The sequence below is a fragment of the Brachyistius frenatus genome, unplaced genomic scaffold, assembly GCF_029030835.1.
Source record: "Brachyistius frenatus isolate BFR_SWC_R1_liver_20210118 unplaced genomic scaffold, ASM2903083v1 Contig_200, whole genome shotgun sequence".
NCBI classification, from domain to species: domain Eukaryota; kingdom Metazoa; phylum Chordata; class Actinopteri; family Embiotocidae; genus Brachyistius; species Brachyistius frenatus.
In genome coordinates, this window is record NW_027210799.1 from 176,527 (window position 1) to 191,698 (window position 15,172).

Consider the following 15,172-nt stretch of genomic DNA (forward strand, 5'->3'; position numbering starts at 1 on the left):
GTGCACACGGACACGGCGTGAAAAAAAAAAAGTGGAATTCAGCATCCAGAGTAACACAAGTGATCCCCCCCCAACTGTAGTTGCATCTCTCGTCCATTACGGTTCGTGTTTTGTATGCAGCTCTCTCGGTCTGGTGCAGGTGTCGTTTCTCATTTTTATGCATTGCTTGCTTTATTTTCTATTTGTCTCCGTGCTGCACGGTCGACAGACTCGCCTAACGCCGCCTAACGCGGTCCTTGTTGCGTGCTTCGTGAGCCGTTTGCTTTCTATATGCACACGTCAACGTTATTGGCTTAATGTTGCTTCTTGCTGTCACATCATTTCGGTTGTATTAACGATATCGGCCTCCGATGCAACGTGTCAATTTTATTCATGTTTTTCACCGGCTGTTGCCTCCACTACATTTTAATAACTGTGTTTTATCTTTATTTGGTTTTTGTTTTGTTTTGTTTGTTTGCTTATACATTAATGGAGCCAATTGTACCATCTGTCTGGGGATTACAGATAGAAAGTAGCCTTTTTGTTCCCAACAAATGAATGAATAAATATTTGAATAAAAGGTATGAAAACTCCTCGTCTTGTCTCACAGTATATATATTGTCCAGTTTTCCTCCCACAGCCTAATTAAGGCATGAATAATCATTAATTTGTAGAAGAGGAGAAGGACAGCATGAGAAAGAAGGTCCATTTTTTTATTTGAGCCTCCTCTTCTAGCTCGCACGCTCCTCTGCCACCGGGACTTCATAACCGTCATAAATATTGTCTGGACGCATCCGAGCAGGGAAGACACCGAGCACAACAACCTCTGAGGGGGTTTAAGCCTGCAAGCTTTTCGCCCTGACACTAATAACGCAGCGTCGTTGCATTCTCCCCGTGAGCAACAACGTGAAACTCATAAACTATTACGGGCCGTTTTTCCCTCTTTCAATAAAAATTGTTTACCAGGAACTCAGCAGTCCAACAGACGCTCTATTGAGACAGCTTTCTTCTTTCAAAACCCCTAAAGTGGAGCTTTTCCAGTAATAACACTGTTAGCAGAAACCCCCCCCCCCTCCACACACACACACCTACACCCCCCGAGAGACGAGGAAGAAAGCTCTTTTGTCCATCACTGATCAACAAGGAAAATGGCTGCCTCCCTGTGGTTTTCATCAATTAGTGGAGGCGACTGTCAGGCTCCTCTCAGCCAGCGGCTCCCAACTGCTCCGGCCTCAGGACCCTCATTTCTCCTCAGCCATCAAGTTGTGACAAGAGATCTTTGTGATTGGTTTGTCCCACTGTCATTTTCTTGCTAGTTTTCCAAATAAAGCTAAAAAAACAACAAAAAACAACAACAACAACAACTGCATGGAGAGCAGGAAGTCCCGAAAGGACCGTTGACGAGAAGAGTGACAGCAGCAACGGAGATATTAAAGGTTTTCGCTAATTTACGTTTCGGTAAATTGTCCCATTAAAAGTAAACTGAATTAGCTACCGTCCACTTCCTGTTTTCAACGTGTCTTAACTCATGAGTTTGTGTGTCTGTAATCCAGATGTTTACAAGATAAACTGATAAAAATGTTCATTACCAAAGCATTTCATGAGTAAAACAACATATTAAACTCATGAAATTTAGTTTCCAGACATTAATTGTCTCTCGTCTTTGATTTGTTGTGTTTTTATATAAAAAAAAAATAAAATAAAAAAAAACCACTTCCTGCAAATGTTTCACAGTAAAAGCTCACCAGATAAAGCCTTTTTTTTTAAAATTTATTTTGTATTTTTGCATGTGGAAGGCTTTTAATGTGAAACATCTGAATAGAGAGTGCTGAGTTGCACAGCAAATTAAAATTAGCGAGAAAACAAAAGCGAGAAGAAGAACAAAAGAGTATTTCTGAGTGCGACGGAGCGCTTCGTTGTTCTGCTGGAATCACTGACAGAAAACATCACGAACCAGAATCAGAGAACGTTGGAAGCTTTTCCATAAAAACGGTACTCAGACCAGATGAACCGAGACTCTGCCCTACATGTGGGATTATACACCGTGTTTGTTTTAAAATCAAATGAGTAGGAAACTTAAATCATGCTGAACGCAGAGATGAATCAAAGCTGTGAGTCAGAAACACCTAAATGTTTAACCTTGACTGCAGAAACGCTGCGCGGAGTGAGTGAGTGTGATACGGTATTTTAAATGAGCTTTTGTCAGGAACTTCATTAATTTTTGATTGTTCCGAACATTTCATTCTCTCGAAGCCGCTCTGGCCCCTAAGTAGTCCGATGTTTAACTTCATTATGGTGCACTCTCCCCTTGAATGAAATACGGCACTGAGGACGAGCTCTCAGGAAGAAACGAAGGACGAGTGTGTTTAAGGTTTCCATCGGTCGTGATGTTGTTTCTTAACTGAGAGAAGAAAAAAAAAAAGATAGTGAAAATCGTGAGCGCTTCTTTGCAAAATCTTTGCTGCTCCGTGCAGAAGAAAGCTCTTTTTTTTCTTTTTTTTTTTGGACGGTTGTAATTTTTGATTTGTTAGTAACTCACTGAAAAACACATATAGCTCCTTTTAGACATTAAAAATTCAAGGTCAAGTCAGCAGCACCGACCTTTCCGTTCTGCAAAACAGGCCCGCTCGCAGCTCCTAAGCTCCCGACATAAAACCGCCGTCAACTGACGACACAAATCGTGTCCTGGTGAAAACGAAAAGGATGCTCCTCCTTGCCTTTTTTTTTTTTTTTTTTCTCCCCTCCTCTTGACTTCTTCCAGTTTTTCAGTCTGCATGAGTGACATCAGCGCAGACCAAAACATATAATCTGTGTGACCCAGTTTCCATGGCGATGCACGCTGGCTGTCGCTGCGGCGGCACACACGAGGCAGAAGGAGGTTACACCATCTAGAACCGCGGCCTGCTGCGCGAAGGGGGAGGAGGGTGGGGGGGGGGGTTAACGATGGCGGCGGGCGACTCGGCTCGCTAAATCCTGAGGCTCCTGCATCTGATATCATCAGCCACCAGAACGTATATATATATATATATATATATATATACACACACACACAGTACCGGCTCATACTAACGAGAACAGAGGATGATTACGACCGATGTCAGCAGTGAATTATAAATGATTAGTCACACTGGAGGTCATCCAACTCCTATCCTGCAGAGGCACTGATAGCATTCACGTTACAGGTGCAATACACAGCTCGCTATTTATGCCCGGCTTCGTTAAATAACACATTTCCGCAGCGGAAACATCTGCGCCTCGCCGAGCGACCGGGGGAACGCGAGCGTGTTTACGGGTATGCGTTTGAGATTAAACGACTCTGAGCACACGAATAAACAAACCGTGCAGTCGGTGCGGTCCAAGCGTCTCGTATCGGGATACGAATCCAGATCAGACGCTCGTTCGCTCGCACGCACACACGCACGCACACACGCACGCACACGCACACGCACACAATCTGTCTTGGATTTCCCAGGTGACATAAAAGATCAGCGTGTGCTTCGCTGCACGCGGTCCGAGCGATGCACCTGAACCTGTTTAGAAAGCTGCCCAAAAAAAAAAAAAAAGTCACGTGAAGAATAATTTCTCCACTTTTTGCTTTTACAATCAACACACAAAACACATTTATGGATTAAAACCCCACAACAAACGTCCCTATGAGTGACATCAGAGCAGTGTTTACACTGAACTTTTCCTCTCCCGTAGTGTTTGCTTAGGATCTTGTTGCCTTGTTCTCCGTGGAGCTGCACGTCTCTGCTCTGTGATTGTCGGCCCCCAACAACAGCTCATGTTTTACATCTCTATGCTGCTCCTTTCTCTCTCTGCTCTCCTCTCACCACCAACCAGTCGAGACAGAAGCTCCGCCCATCTCTGATCATGGTTCTGTTAACTGAAGCTCCGCCCACCTCGGAGCCCGGTTCTGTTAACTGAAGCTCCGCCCACCTCTGAGCCCGGTTCTGTTAACTGAAGCTCCGCCCACCTCTGAGCCTGCTTCTGTTAACTGAAGCTCCGCCCACCTGAGCCTGCTCCTGTTGGAGGTTTCTTCCTGTTAAAAGGGAGTTTTCTTTCCCTCTGTTGGAGGTTTTTCTCCCTTAAAGCGGAGTTTTTCCTCCTTTATGCTGTAAAGTTCGGCTGTAAAGGTCTTTAATGTGTTAAGTGCTGTGGCGCTTTGTGAATATAATTGAATTGAATTTACATGCACTTTTTGATCAGATGTGTTTAAGTTTAAACGAGGGGTTTTTGTATGTAAATGTGGGTCAATCCACGCCGGTACAGAGGGCGACGTTAACACACCTGAAGCTGTTAGCTGCCAAAAAAAACCACCAGAATAGGTAACCAACAAAAAAATACAGTTTATCGATGTGGATAATAACACCTACACACAACACAATGCAAAATGAAAGAATCACTTGTTTTCACAGTTTGTCACGCACGCTGCTCCTTCACCCACACGGATCAAGGCAGAGGTTGAACTGATCAGGGATCAGATAAACACTGCAGCGGCTTGTTGCTTCTTCTGTACGATGGTACGCGTTGGAATCACTGGAGCTCTTTGATAATCATACGAGGAGAAAGAGAACTGATTTCACCTCCTACTCATCAAGGAGTCCGTATTTCTTACACAAGATGGGCTGAATCACCAGATTTTGAATCTTCTCGAATGCTGCTTGGAGGCATTTATACATTGTTTTAGCTCTTGGATATGATCTGAACTATAAACAGGTCATGATGGTGGTGGTTTTTCTTATGTTTTAATTGTTTTCTCACAGGTGGACTAAATCTTTTCTCGGACCATTTTCTCCAGTGTTTGCCAGGTTCATTGGTTTATTGACATAAAAAAAAAAAAAAAACATATACCAGTCAGGCACTTAAGTTATTTACCTCCAAAGAAACTCTTTTTTTTTTTGTGAGGGTTTGGCTGGACTGCAATTCAACAAAAATATAGAAATGTAATCATCATTTCGGAGCGTTGAGTGCCTGGTGATGGTCAGAAACATCGATCAGCTGCTAGAAGCATGGAATCTGAAATCAGTTTGAATCGGCTGAAACTTCAGAAGTGCACAAAACCGACGTACCCGAGGCCTCTTCCAGACGACGCGCCCGATCCGGTTGCCGTGGTGGAAGAGCGAGTCGTCGGCGGCAGGGAAGCGGGGGTCCTCGAAGAGCAGGCCACTCTGCAAGCACTGCCTCTTCAGGGTGGAGTACTGCTGCCCCTCGAAGGCCTTCACTGAAGTGAACATCCTGCAGCCCTGAAGGAGACACACACACACACACACACACACACACACACACACACACACACACACACACACACACACACACACACACACACACACACACACACACACACACACACACACACACACACACACACACACACAGGTCAGACCAGAGCTTCACATCGTATCCTTACTTCTTCCATCGTTAACTGTCACTCACATGTTTTACGGACGCTGTAATTCATCTAAAAAAAAAAAGCTGTCCAAAAAAAAAATTCCTGGTTTGTTTCCCTTCTTTTTTTTGATTTTTTTTTTTTGCCGGCCCCGAACATCTGCTCTTCTGCTCGCTCACCAGCCAGCGGGACTGACAGCCAAATCCGGCCGGCTGTAATACCTTTACAGCAAAAAGCTCTCGGTGGAAAACAGAAAGTCGATGTGAGCAGCTGCCTCGAGGACAGCCTGGATTTCTCCGGGTCAAAATGATTAATCTGTCACGTCACTGATATCCTCCGGGGACCCTGATTATCACCGCTATGCGGCCGCGTGAACATCGATCAGCTCGGAGGGGCCGGCGAGTCGGGGCGGGGCCGAGCGGGGACGGAGCTATCGAAGGGATAATCAATACCGAGATAAACCTTTCTACCTGTCGGCTCCTCCGCCACGCATGAGCTACATTATGACTGAGATTACACACCGATAATTACAGCAATGTGGATGCAGTCGATAGTGTCACCACAACAGCGTTTACTCGGACCATTACAACACTGGAAGGTACAATTATATGCGTGAACGCAGCAGTGCAGAGTGTGCACAGTTAAGGTGGTGGTTAAAACCGGATTCCTCCCCCACACGTCTATCAAATGGAGCCAATCACATACTCACGAAGGCTCCAAAAGTTTATCTTTACTAAACGATGGGGGGGTCCTGTCGCAGGTTTATTAATACAATGAGGGTTATTGCTCAATCTGATCTGATCATTTTCTCTAAACACACACACATTACGCACCATCTTCTCTGAAATCAAATGCAGCACCAATGTTACTACACTTAGGAGTGGACAATTATTATTATTAAATATTTAAATTAAATAATTAAAAAAAAAAAAATTGATTTTGATTTTCCTTTTTTTTGGAGTGAGCACTATTTGTCGTTTGTGGTTCTTTCTGTGCTTTGTGCATCGTAGCTGAATTTATGTGTACAAAGACGACATGCAGCTGAAAAATGGACAAAGAAAGTAAATGTCTTCAAATGCATGTTGGTATGAAAACGAAATAATAATAATAATAAAAAAAAGTCCTCGTCGTCCAGTTTTTCCTAATTTTTAGTGACAAATCTCAGCTGCTCCTAAACAGAGAACAGAGAAATGTCTGGCTGAAGTTCACCTGAAGTTCATAACATTTATTCAAACTAGTCAAACTCTTTCTAAAAAGTCAGCTGTTAGCTCAGACATCAGAGAAAAGGACCGATGCCGAACTCCACTATAACAATATTTCAATATCATTAAGTTTCAAGCTGCATCCTTTTTTTTTTTTTTTTTTTTTTTTGGTCCACTGAGGCTAAAAAACAACAACAACTCCTTGAATTTATCTGTCGTATGAAACGGAACAATCAATCAGGAGTCGTGTTCAGTCCAATAACGTCTCTTTTTTTGGCTCCACCGACTACTTAGAAACATCTACTGTTCACGAACTCGTCTGTCAAAAGCCTCTTTTTCTCACCTTTTAAATAGATTATCAACATGAATGAACGCCAGCCGCAGAGATGCAATACAGCTTTTTAGAAAACGGGTTGAACTCCGTTTTATTTCCCTCCACAAGTCTTAAAATTCTTTGTGGCATCGATTCGACAAAACGCCGGAAAGATTTTGATCCATATTGACGACTGTGGTTTTAATGTTTAAAGCCGGTAGAGACAAACAGAAGACCTCTATCAGACGAGACAAATCCACGTACTGCAGATCGATACACGTTTAAACTCCCGAAATGTTCCCGTGAGGCGGTTTTGTGTCGCTCAGCTAAGCCAGGCTAGTTAGCTTCCAGCACCACTAGGTCCTCTGTTATTGCCCTTTTGTCTCTGTTATGATTAAACTTCCATTATTTGTGCGATATATCCAGCTCTATATACTATACACAGTCATCTTTAAGTGAAAAAAAATCATTAATTTGCAGGTATATTAGGAAATTTAAGTTTATTTTACAAATAAAGACCTACTCTGATGTAAATATCTGACATAATAAAGCACGCAACAACACAAAACCAATTTAAAAAAACAAACATCATCTACACGCTGGTGTTATTGCATTATGTAAAATTCCTAATGCATTCCTACCAGCACAGCTCAATATAGCAAGGTAATAAAAAACAAGCCCAGCTCAAGTCTCTGAAAGCCACATTACTCTGGAGCAGCACCGTCAGATGAAGTACTTCTTAATTAGTCTGAGATGACCCGGTCACCTTCCATCGGTGCTCAATGACTTCTAATATCAGGGGGAAAATGAAGTGAACCGAAGATGGAGCGACGCCACGTTGAAAGGACGTCAGGAGCGACACGAAACCCGACTACTGTACCTTTCAAATATCATTAACCTGAAAGGCTTTAAGGACTAACTTCTTCTGACAACCGGAGAAATCGAATCTTTTCAGCAGACCCGCGATGTGTTGAATCCAAAAACCGCCTGCAGAGCGGCTGACCGACAGACAGCTTCTACAAGTTAACCTGCAGCAATTTATGCAGCTTCATCTACAAAGCATTCCCTCATCTCTACGGTCACGTATGATGAAAGGAGGACTCTGTGTAGCAGGATCACGTCAGACAATCCCGGGTGGTGGAAGTCTACAACTGGAGGTCTGAAATTACACCCGGGTTACATCGTTGGCGTTAACTGCAGCCTTTTAGTCTGCTCGGTCTTTGAGCTTAATTAAAGGAAGAAAAAAGAGAGGAATATCCGGTAAGCTCAATTCAGAGGAATTAACGAGCTCGCCGGCTCCTGAGCGAGTGATGAAGTGAATTCCTGGGGAGGAGGTTGCAGTTGGAAGCTGAATCTGACAGATGGCCTGGTGTCTTGGCTCGTGACTCGATGGGGAAAACCATGCTGTCATCTGGCCTCCGCGGACGGCCAACAGCATCACCTGCAGAGAACGAGTGCCGAGAAGCCGCTGGGCTGTGCGCCTCTAATACCGTGACAAGCACCGCCGCCACCACCACCACCACCACCACCACCACCACCATCACCACCACAACAACAATCACTGCTGTGAATTAAAGCTGACTTTTACGACGAGCTGTCAGGAGGATTTCTGATGTCCCCGAATGTTTCACTCTCAACCGGGTTGCGTCGCAGCTGGATGAGTGAGAAACTCAACGTCTTGTGAAGTACGTAAAGTCTGCAGTTCACCAACGGTTACCGACACGGAGACATATTCAGTCCAGTGTTGCTTATTTTTAGCTCTATTTTGGGCTCCACGGCTGCGAGGTCGTCCAATTTTTGGACCGACTTGCTAAAAAAAAAAACATCATGTTGAAGCGGATGAGAATAAAAATGAGCTTTTTTGCAGTTAAACAATTTGTGTCTCCAAATTTTTATTTTTTATATCTCAGACTGACTTTATTACTTTCCAGATTGACACTCCGGTTCTGCTCCGTTATAATTATTTATTCATTTCAAAACAAATCTTTTTTAAAAATTATTATTAAGCACATGTCTTATATACATGCATATATATGCAGTATATTTTGGGACGATATGAATGAAAAGTTTTCAGAGTTTGATGCTTCTGTTTTATAAAGAAGTTGCATGAAAATTCAAAACATTGTATTAACAACAGAACTTACAGAATTTACAGAGTTGTTTTCCAACAACAGTTCAGGATATCACCTAAAATAAATATCTTTAGGGATTCATTTAAAGATGAATTTTCAACAGACTGTGCACAAATTTGTCCTCAAAGTAGACTTGTTTTGTTATTATTTGTAGTACAAAATAAACTTTAAATTGTTTTGTCGCTTGTTACAGAAAAATCAAATCTCTCGTCTCGGTGAACTCTAATTTGACTCGTTTCTCTGAGGGAAACATTTCAAACTCATATTCACAGGTTCACACTGTTAAAGTATTCATCAAAATAAAACGATTTCTTTCTCATTGTTTGTGTCTTCTGGAAATCAATAAATGAAATAACTTGCATGCTGTCGGTCTTTGCGGTTTTCTAACAGAAGTTTCTTACCGAATTTAACCGCGTGAACAAAGTGACGTCACTTCAGTCGTCTGACATTTGATCATGACAGCTGACATCAGTTCCATTTACATGAGTTTTTCTTAAGTGAAGCTGCAAAACTCTCACCAGTGTATTAGTGCAGCTGGACTACAGACAGATGTTTAAGAAGACGGGATTTAAGACGACTTAAGTCTTCAGCTCTCCTTCGAGTCGGGAAACAAACCAGACGGGACGATATTTGATGGAATCTCAATAAAAACTGTCCACACGACAGGACTGATGGGGCTGCAACAAACCACCGGAGACATGAAGGATTTCATTAGTCATAAAGTGGATAAAAGTGCTCTTTGTGCTCTTTGTCTTTTCTGACATAACAAAAACAGAAGAAAGACGGGCTGCCGCTCCCATCGGTCAATTTAAGTTTTATGTTAAAAGAATGATGGACATTTAAAGATAGACGCTAACGGACCGTGGAGAAAAAAGGGTAACTGGAAGATGTCAAAGCTAAAAGAAAACTAACAAACATGAGAAACAATCTGTTGCTGAGGAGAACCGATGCCGAGGAGGAAGATTGCTGACAGTTTAAGAATCCAACGGCTGACGGACGATGCCGCCCCCCTCCACCAAACAATGGAGTCATGATTCAGAAAATGACAGCTCCTGCAGTGCAGAGAGGAGAAGCTGGAGGGAAAGGTTTGTTCAATCGGTGATCAATACTGCGAGGAAGGAGTAGCAGGAAACCCGGCGCCTCCTTTCCAACAGTGACGTGAACACTGTGAGCATAATAATAATAATAATAATAATAACAACAGTGTCTAATGCAGCGTTTAGCAGTGCATATTAATCATCAGCTACACCGCAACTCCAAAGTGTTGATGAGGATGACAAATAATTCATAAAGCTCACTTTTCTGCTCGTTTCTGACTGCGAGCGAAGCTCGACCACTCGTGTTCCTCTGCGTGTTTACTCAGCAGTATTAGAGGCCCGTCGTCGTGTGAGGTTCCAGACTTTTGAGGGAGAAGATGCCGGATGTGAAGCTGCAGGTCTCTGCTCTGTGATTCTCGGCCCACACCAACAGTTCAGGTTTTGGGTCTCTATGCTTTCTTTTCTCTCTCTCTCTCTGCTCTCACCTCTCACCGGTCGAGGCAGAAGCTCCGCCCACCTCTGAGCCTGGTTCTGTTAACAGATGCTCCGCCCACCTCTGAGCCTGGTTCTGTTAACAGATGCTCCGCCCACCTCTGCCCAGGAGCTGCTGGTCAGCAGATGTCAACATTCATCCCACTGAACCGGTGTCGCCGTGGAACTGGCACGGGTATCACACGGTATTGATGATGGCACGGCGGCATCATATTTGAAATGCGTGACTGCTACACCGATGTAGCGCTGACACTTTAAAAAACAAAAGCGTGCCGTGGTAATGTGACACGACGGGAGTCTGTGGAGCGACAACAAGCAGAAGGTAACGCAGAGTTCACGGCAGCTCTCTCAGGAGCACTTACAGACACACCATCTCAGAGTATTGCATATTTATATCGTTTCTATTTGTCCCTAAACTTTATTTAAACCTGCAGCAACCGAGTTTCGACCACACGGGGGCAGCAGAAACAAGCTGCAAATGCAACACTGACGTTAACGGCCTGTTTAACACATCCAGCAGATGTGACGTAACATCATCTGGTCGAGTTCCTGTCCACTTGATGAATTTAGGACCAACAGTTTGATTTCCTTTCAGGTCTGCTTGGCACTCAACTAACTCCTCAAGGGAACTATCTGAATCTTCTGGATGATTAATGCTCCACTAACATCTCTATCGATTCATTTTCTAAATTGATCAGTCAAAAAAAGATTGTATAGTATAATATAGTAGAATTCTCACCAGAACATCCTTCAGCACAAGGTTAATTCATCACTGTAATTGAAGACAAAGAAAATTAAATTTTAAGTCATTTCGGGGGGGGGGGGGGGGGGGGGGGGGGGGGGGGGGGGGGGGGGGGGGGGGGGGGGGGGGGGAGTTTGAAGAAGTACTGGCAGTACCATGGAAAGCATTTATCTAAGTACCACTAAGAGGTAACGGTACAGCACCATGGACAGCTCCTCTGACACAGCACTGAGCAACCAACCTTCTTTTAGACCGGTACAATGGTCAGAAAAACATCCATCTTCTCAGGAAGAAAAGCATCACTGGATAATGATGCACCAGCCTACACAAATGCAGTTTCCTCCGCATACTCCCTGGCAACAACACAGCGAGAGCCTGTTACTAAAACGCTTTTTTTTAATTCTGGGTATAACGTGAACAGTTTGTTGCTCGTGACGCTGGAGCAGTGGTGGAAGGAGTCTTCAGATTGTTTACTGGTCAAAAATACCCCATTACAAGTTCTACGTGAGAAACCCTACTTCGGTAAAAGTACAGAAGTATTAGCAACGAAATGGAGTTTGAATATTGCAGGAAAAATGCTGGTTTGGTCTCTGTGAATAAATCTGAGGGGCCGTCTGAGTTTTTGTAAGACGTCAGAAGACAAAGAGGTTGGAAACCACCAGTTTCATCTCCTACGACGATTTTGAAAGATTGTTATTTTGTTATTATATTATTATTATTAAAAAGTAGTGAAGCACGATATTTCCCTCTGATATTTGGTGAAGTATAAAGCAGCATTAAGTGGAAATACTCCAGTAAAGTAGAAGTATCTCCAAAGTTTACTTCCCTACAGTGCTTGAATGAATGTACTAAATCACTTTCCACCACCGCTCTGGAGTTGTAATGTTGATAGTGATGTAGGGCGCTCACGCAGAACTGAACCAACAACCTTTGTTATGTTTTAATCAACATTTACCACTAAAGACCTGTAAGGAACAAAAGTATATCCAGTGGTGACATCCGTCTGTAAACAATGCAGCAGCACAATACAAATTAATGGATGATATAAATATTAAGAGACGTGTGCATGAATATTTTATAATATAATAATGATACTCTCCTTAAAATAGAACTGGAAATATTACAGTGATTTGTTTGCGGAGAGAGAATGAAGAAAAAATTTTTTTCCCTGCTAGAAATCAGGATAGTAACAGTTCACAGAAGCCGATGCACACGAAGCAGGAAGGAGGCGGACTGTGGTGAAGATCAGAGATCAGGGAAGAGTGTGTGTTTGGGTGGTGGTGGTGTGTGTGTGTGTGGGGGGTGTATAATGGGGGGGGGGTGACTGACTGATTGAGTCTGCTTCTGCTGACAGACTGATTCCACTCAGAAGTGAACGGAGAGCAGTAATGCACCAGTATAACACAGAGAGAGAGAGAGAGAGACGGAGTGGGAGAAAGAAAAGAGATGGGAGGGGGGAGGGACAGAGGGAGGGGTGCACCAGACCATCCTCCATCCATCCCCGCCTTCTCTCCCCCCTCCCTCGCCTGCATGAGGGAGGAGGGCTATCCCAGCTTCCCATCCTCCTCCCAGCATCGTGATCTCCTCTCTGCAGTATCTCCTCCTGATGCCAGCGACTGAAGGCTCGGCCATGACATACGACACGTCCACTCCCGAAGTCCACTCAGGTTGGATTCCTTCATCTCCATATTTAAACTCATTACAAATAGAAACACGGCGCTCACCCCAAAATACCAGCGTAAACACTATTTCACTTGCAATGGAAATACCATAATAGGTGGTGACGATAAGGTTTTAAGACATTATTTTAATCTCATAAAGTAAACCGAAATATGCCGGTGCATTTTTTTTTTTTTAAAGTTGTGTGACGATATAGTTTTTTTTTTTTTTTTAGTCCTAGTGGGAACCCCAACAACAGCTGCTGAGAGTCTCCACCAACTCTAAACTCAGGCGCACACCGTTAATGTGTACTTCTGAAATGATTAATTCACCGCTCTGGAGGAAAACAGGCTCCCAGTTTAATATCAGCTGACTGCAAAACTTACAAAAGGCTTTTTGAATTTGGAGATGGAGCCATTTATTGATGACTGATGTTACTATTTGGTCACAATAACAATGAGCTTTGCTCCTGAACTGATGTCCACCCTCGGGGTTACAGCTGTGCATGGTGAATATAAAAACAAATGTGGAAAATATTAAGGAAGCTATGGTGAGAGCCCCACCTTGCCAAACCCAATTAACGCCCCATGTTTTGTACTCAACATGACAACAAGCCCCAGCAGCACTGTTACAGACCGCAGAGCGGGATTAGCGGCTCTAAAAAGCTAAGATGTGTGATAAGTGACGCTATTTTTTTTGCGCTAAGTAAAACGCACAGCCCGTTTCACACCGGCGCAAAACTGGTGGAGGGAGGGGAGGGGGCTCTGGGGGAGGAGGTGGTGGGGGGGGGGGGGTTGATAAACATTTGATCTCACTCCCACCTTCACCTCCCGTAATCGGCTCAGCAACCCCGGACACAGAGGCCACAATAAATCTAACGCCTCCGGTAAGTAAGTAATAGGATCTCGCATCTCCTGAGATTTCCAGAAGCCGTTTCGTGCGCGCCGCCGCCGCCGCCGCCTCTCCATCTCCGGCAGCCCTTCACGAGGCACCTGCCTTGCCCGGGGAAAAGCGGCACGAGTCCGATTCACACAGCACGGTTACCTGAACCGAGGCCTCTCCCGTGGCAACGTGGGGTCTCTCTCCAGTCCTCCTCCTGGGGGGTGGGGGGGCAGGGAGGGGGAGTCCAGCCGGTCCGGCTCTCGCTCTCCGGGGGGGCTGCTGGGATTCCTCACCACGCTCTCTCCCTGGTCCGCTGGCGGAGCTCCTCTCCTCTCCTCTCTCCTCTCTCCTCTCCTCTCCTCACCCCGAGCAGCGGCAAGCTGCGGCGAAGCCACAGGAAGTCGTGTTCACCTGGTTTCAAAATAAAACTCAAATTAAACCGTCCAACTTTCCTTCATTGAAAACATTTTGAGAAAGTCTTTAATATCTGAACGACAGCAAGGATCGGGGCAAAGATCTCTGAGGTGAGGGGGCATGCCAACATGTGCTAGAAAGGATTTTTCTGCACATGGCGATGTAAAGATTTGTAATTTAACTTAAAGTTCATTCATCTCCAAGCATTCACTGGTATCAGAAAGAAATTTAGCTTTTGTTATACATAAGTTTTAAGCCTCCACATCCTGTGAAAAACGAACAATATGTGCTCTAAGGTTGTTGATATTTTGTTCCTCTGTTCTTCTAACTTTTCCAACACTCAGTTATCATCTACGGTTGACAGTAAAGGAGACCTCTGTCACTACATTAATGAGAGTTAATAGTTGGGGTGTTTTCCATGCATTATTTTACAATTGTTTTCTGCAGCAATATTTAAAACAGAATTTTTTTTTGGGGGGGGGGGAATATTTTACAAGAACAAAAGAACAGCTCTGTTTACCAAATAAACTACTAAATGGCAGTTCCACAATCTTCGCTGTAAATTAAGTAATACATTTACCAAAAATGACCTTAAACTGTTGATGTCAAGCTCCCATCACGTCTCGGGTCGACTTTAGCTCCTTTCGGCTCGTTGTTTTGGTTGTTCTATCCAGCCACTTTAAAGTTACTTACATTTTCCAGGTGTCCCGAAACACAACTCCATATTCATGTGAGCACCGATGTCTGTTGGACATGTGAAAGAGAACGGGATCGTTTGCCAACAAGTTGGTGAGCTTGTTACGCGCTGACGGCAGCTGCCCTGTAGTGGCCACAAATATTTCAGTTTAAGTTACATAAAAACGCTTACTGCGGGATTCAAAATGGCAAATAAGGTATTTTTGGAACATCATTTTAAAAGCATTTTGTATAT

General features: G+C 43.9%; 1 protein-coding gene across 4 annotated transcripts in view; it reads right to left on the reverse strand.

Moving 5' to 3' along the window:
• Positions 1 to 14,172, reverse strand: part of capn5b (calpain 5b) — a 32,716-nt gene extending 18,544 nt beyond the window's left edge. For 3 of the 4 annotated variants that reach the window (XM_069718829.1, XM_069718828.1, XM_069718826.1), the window contains exons 1-2: positions 13,990 to 14,172; positions 5,052 to 5,225 (exon numbers count right to left, since the gene is read on the reverse strand). In XM_069718829.1, the coding sequence (XP_069574930.1) occupies positions 5,052 to 5,216 (165 nt within the window). In that variant the 5' untranslated portion in view covers positions 5,217 to 5,225; positions 13,990 to 14,172. The remainder of the gene's footprint in view (positions 1 to 5,051; positions 5,226 to 13,989) is intronic. The other variant, XM_069718827.1, reaches the window with a different exon arrangement.
• Positions 14,173 to 15,172: the final 1,000 nt, after the last annotated feature.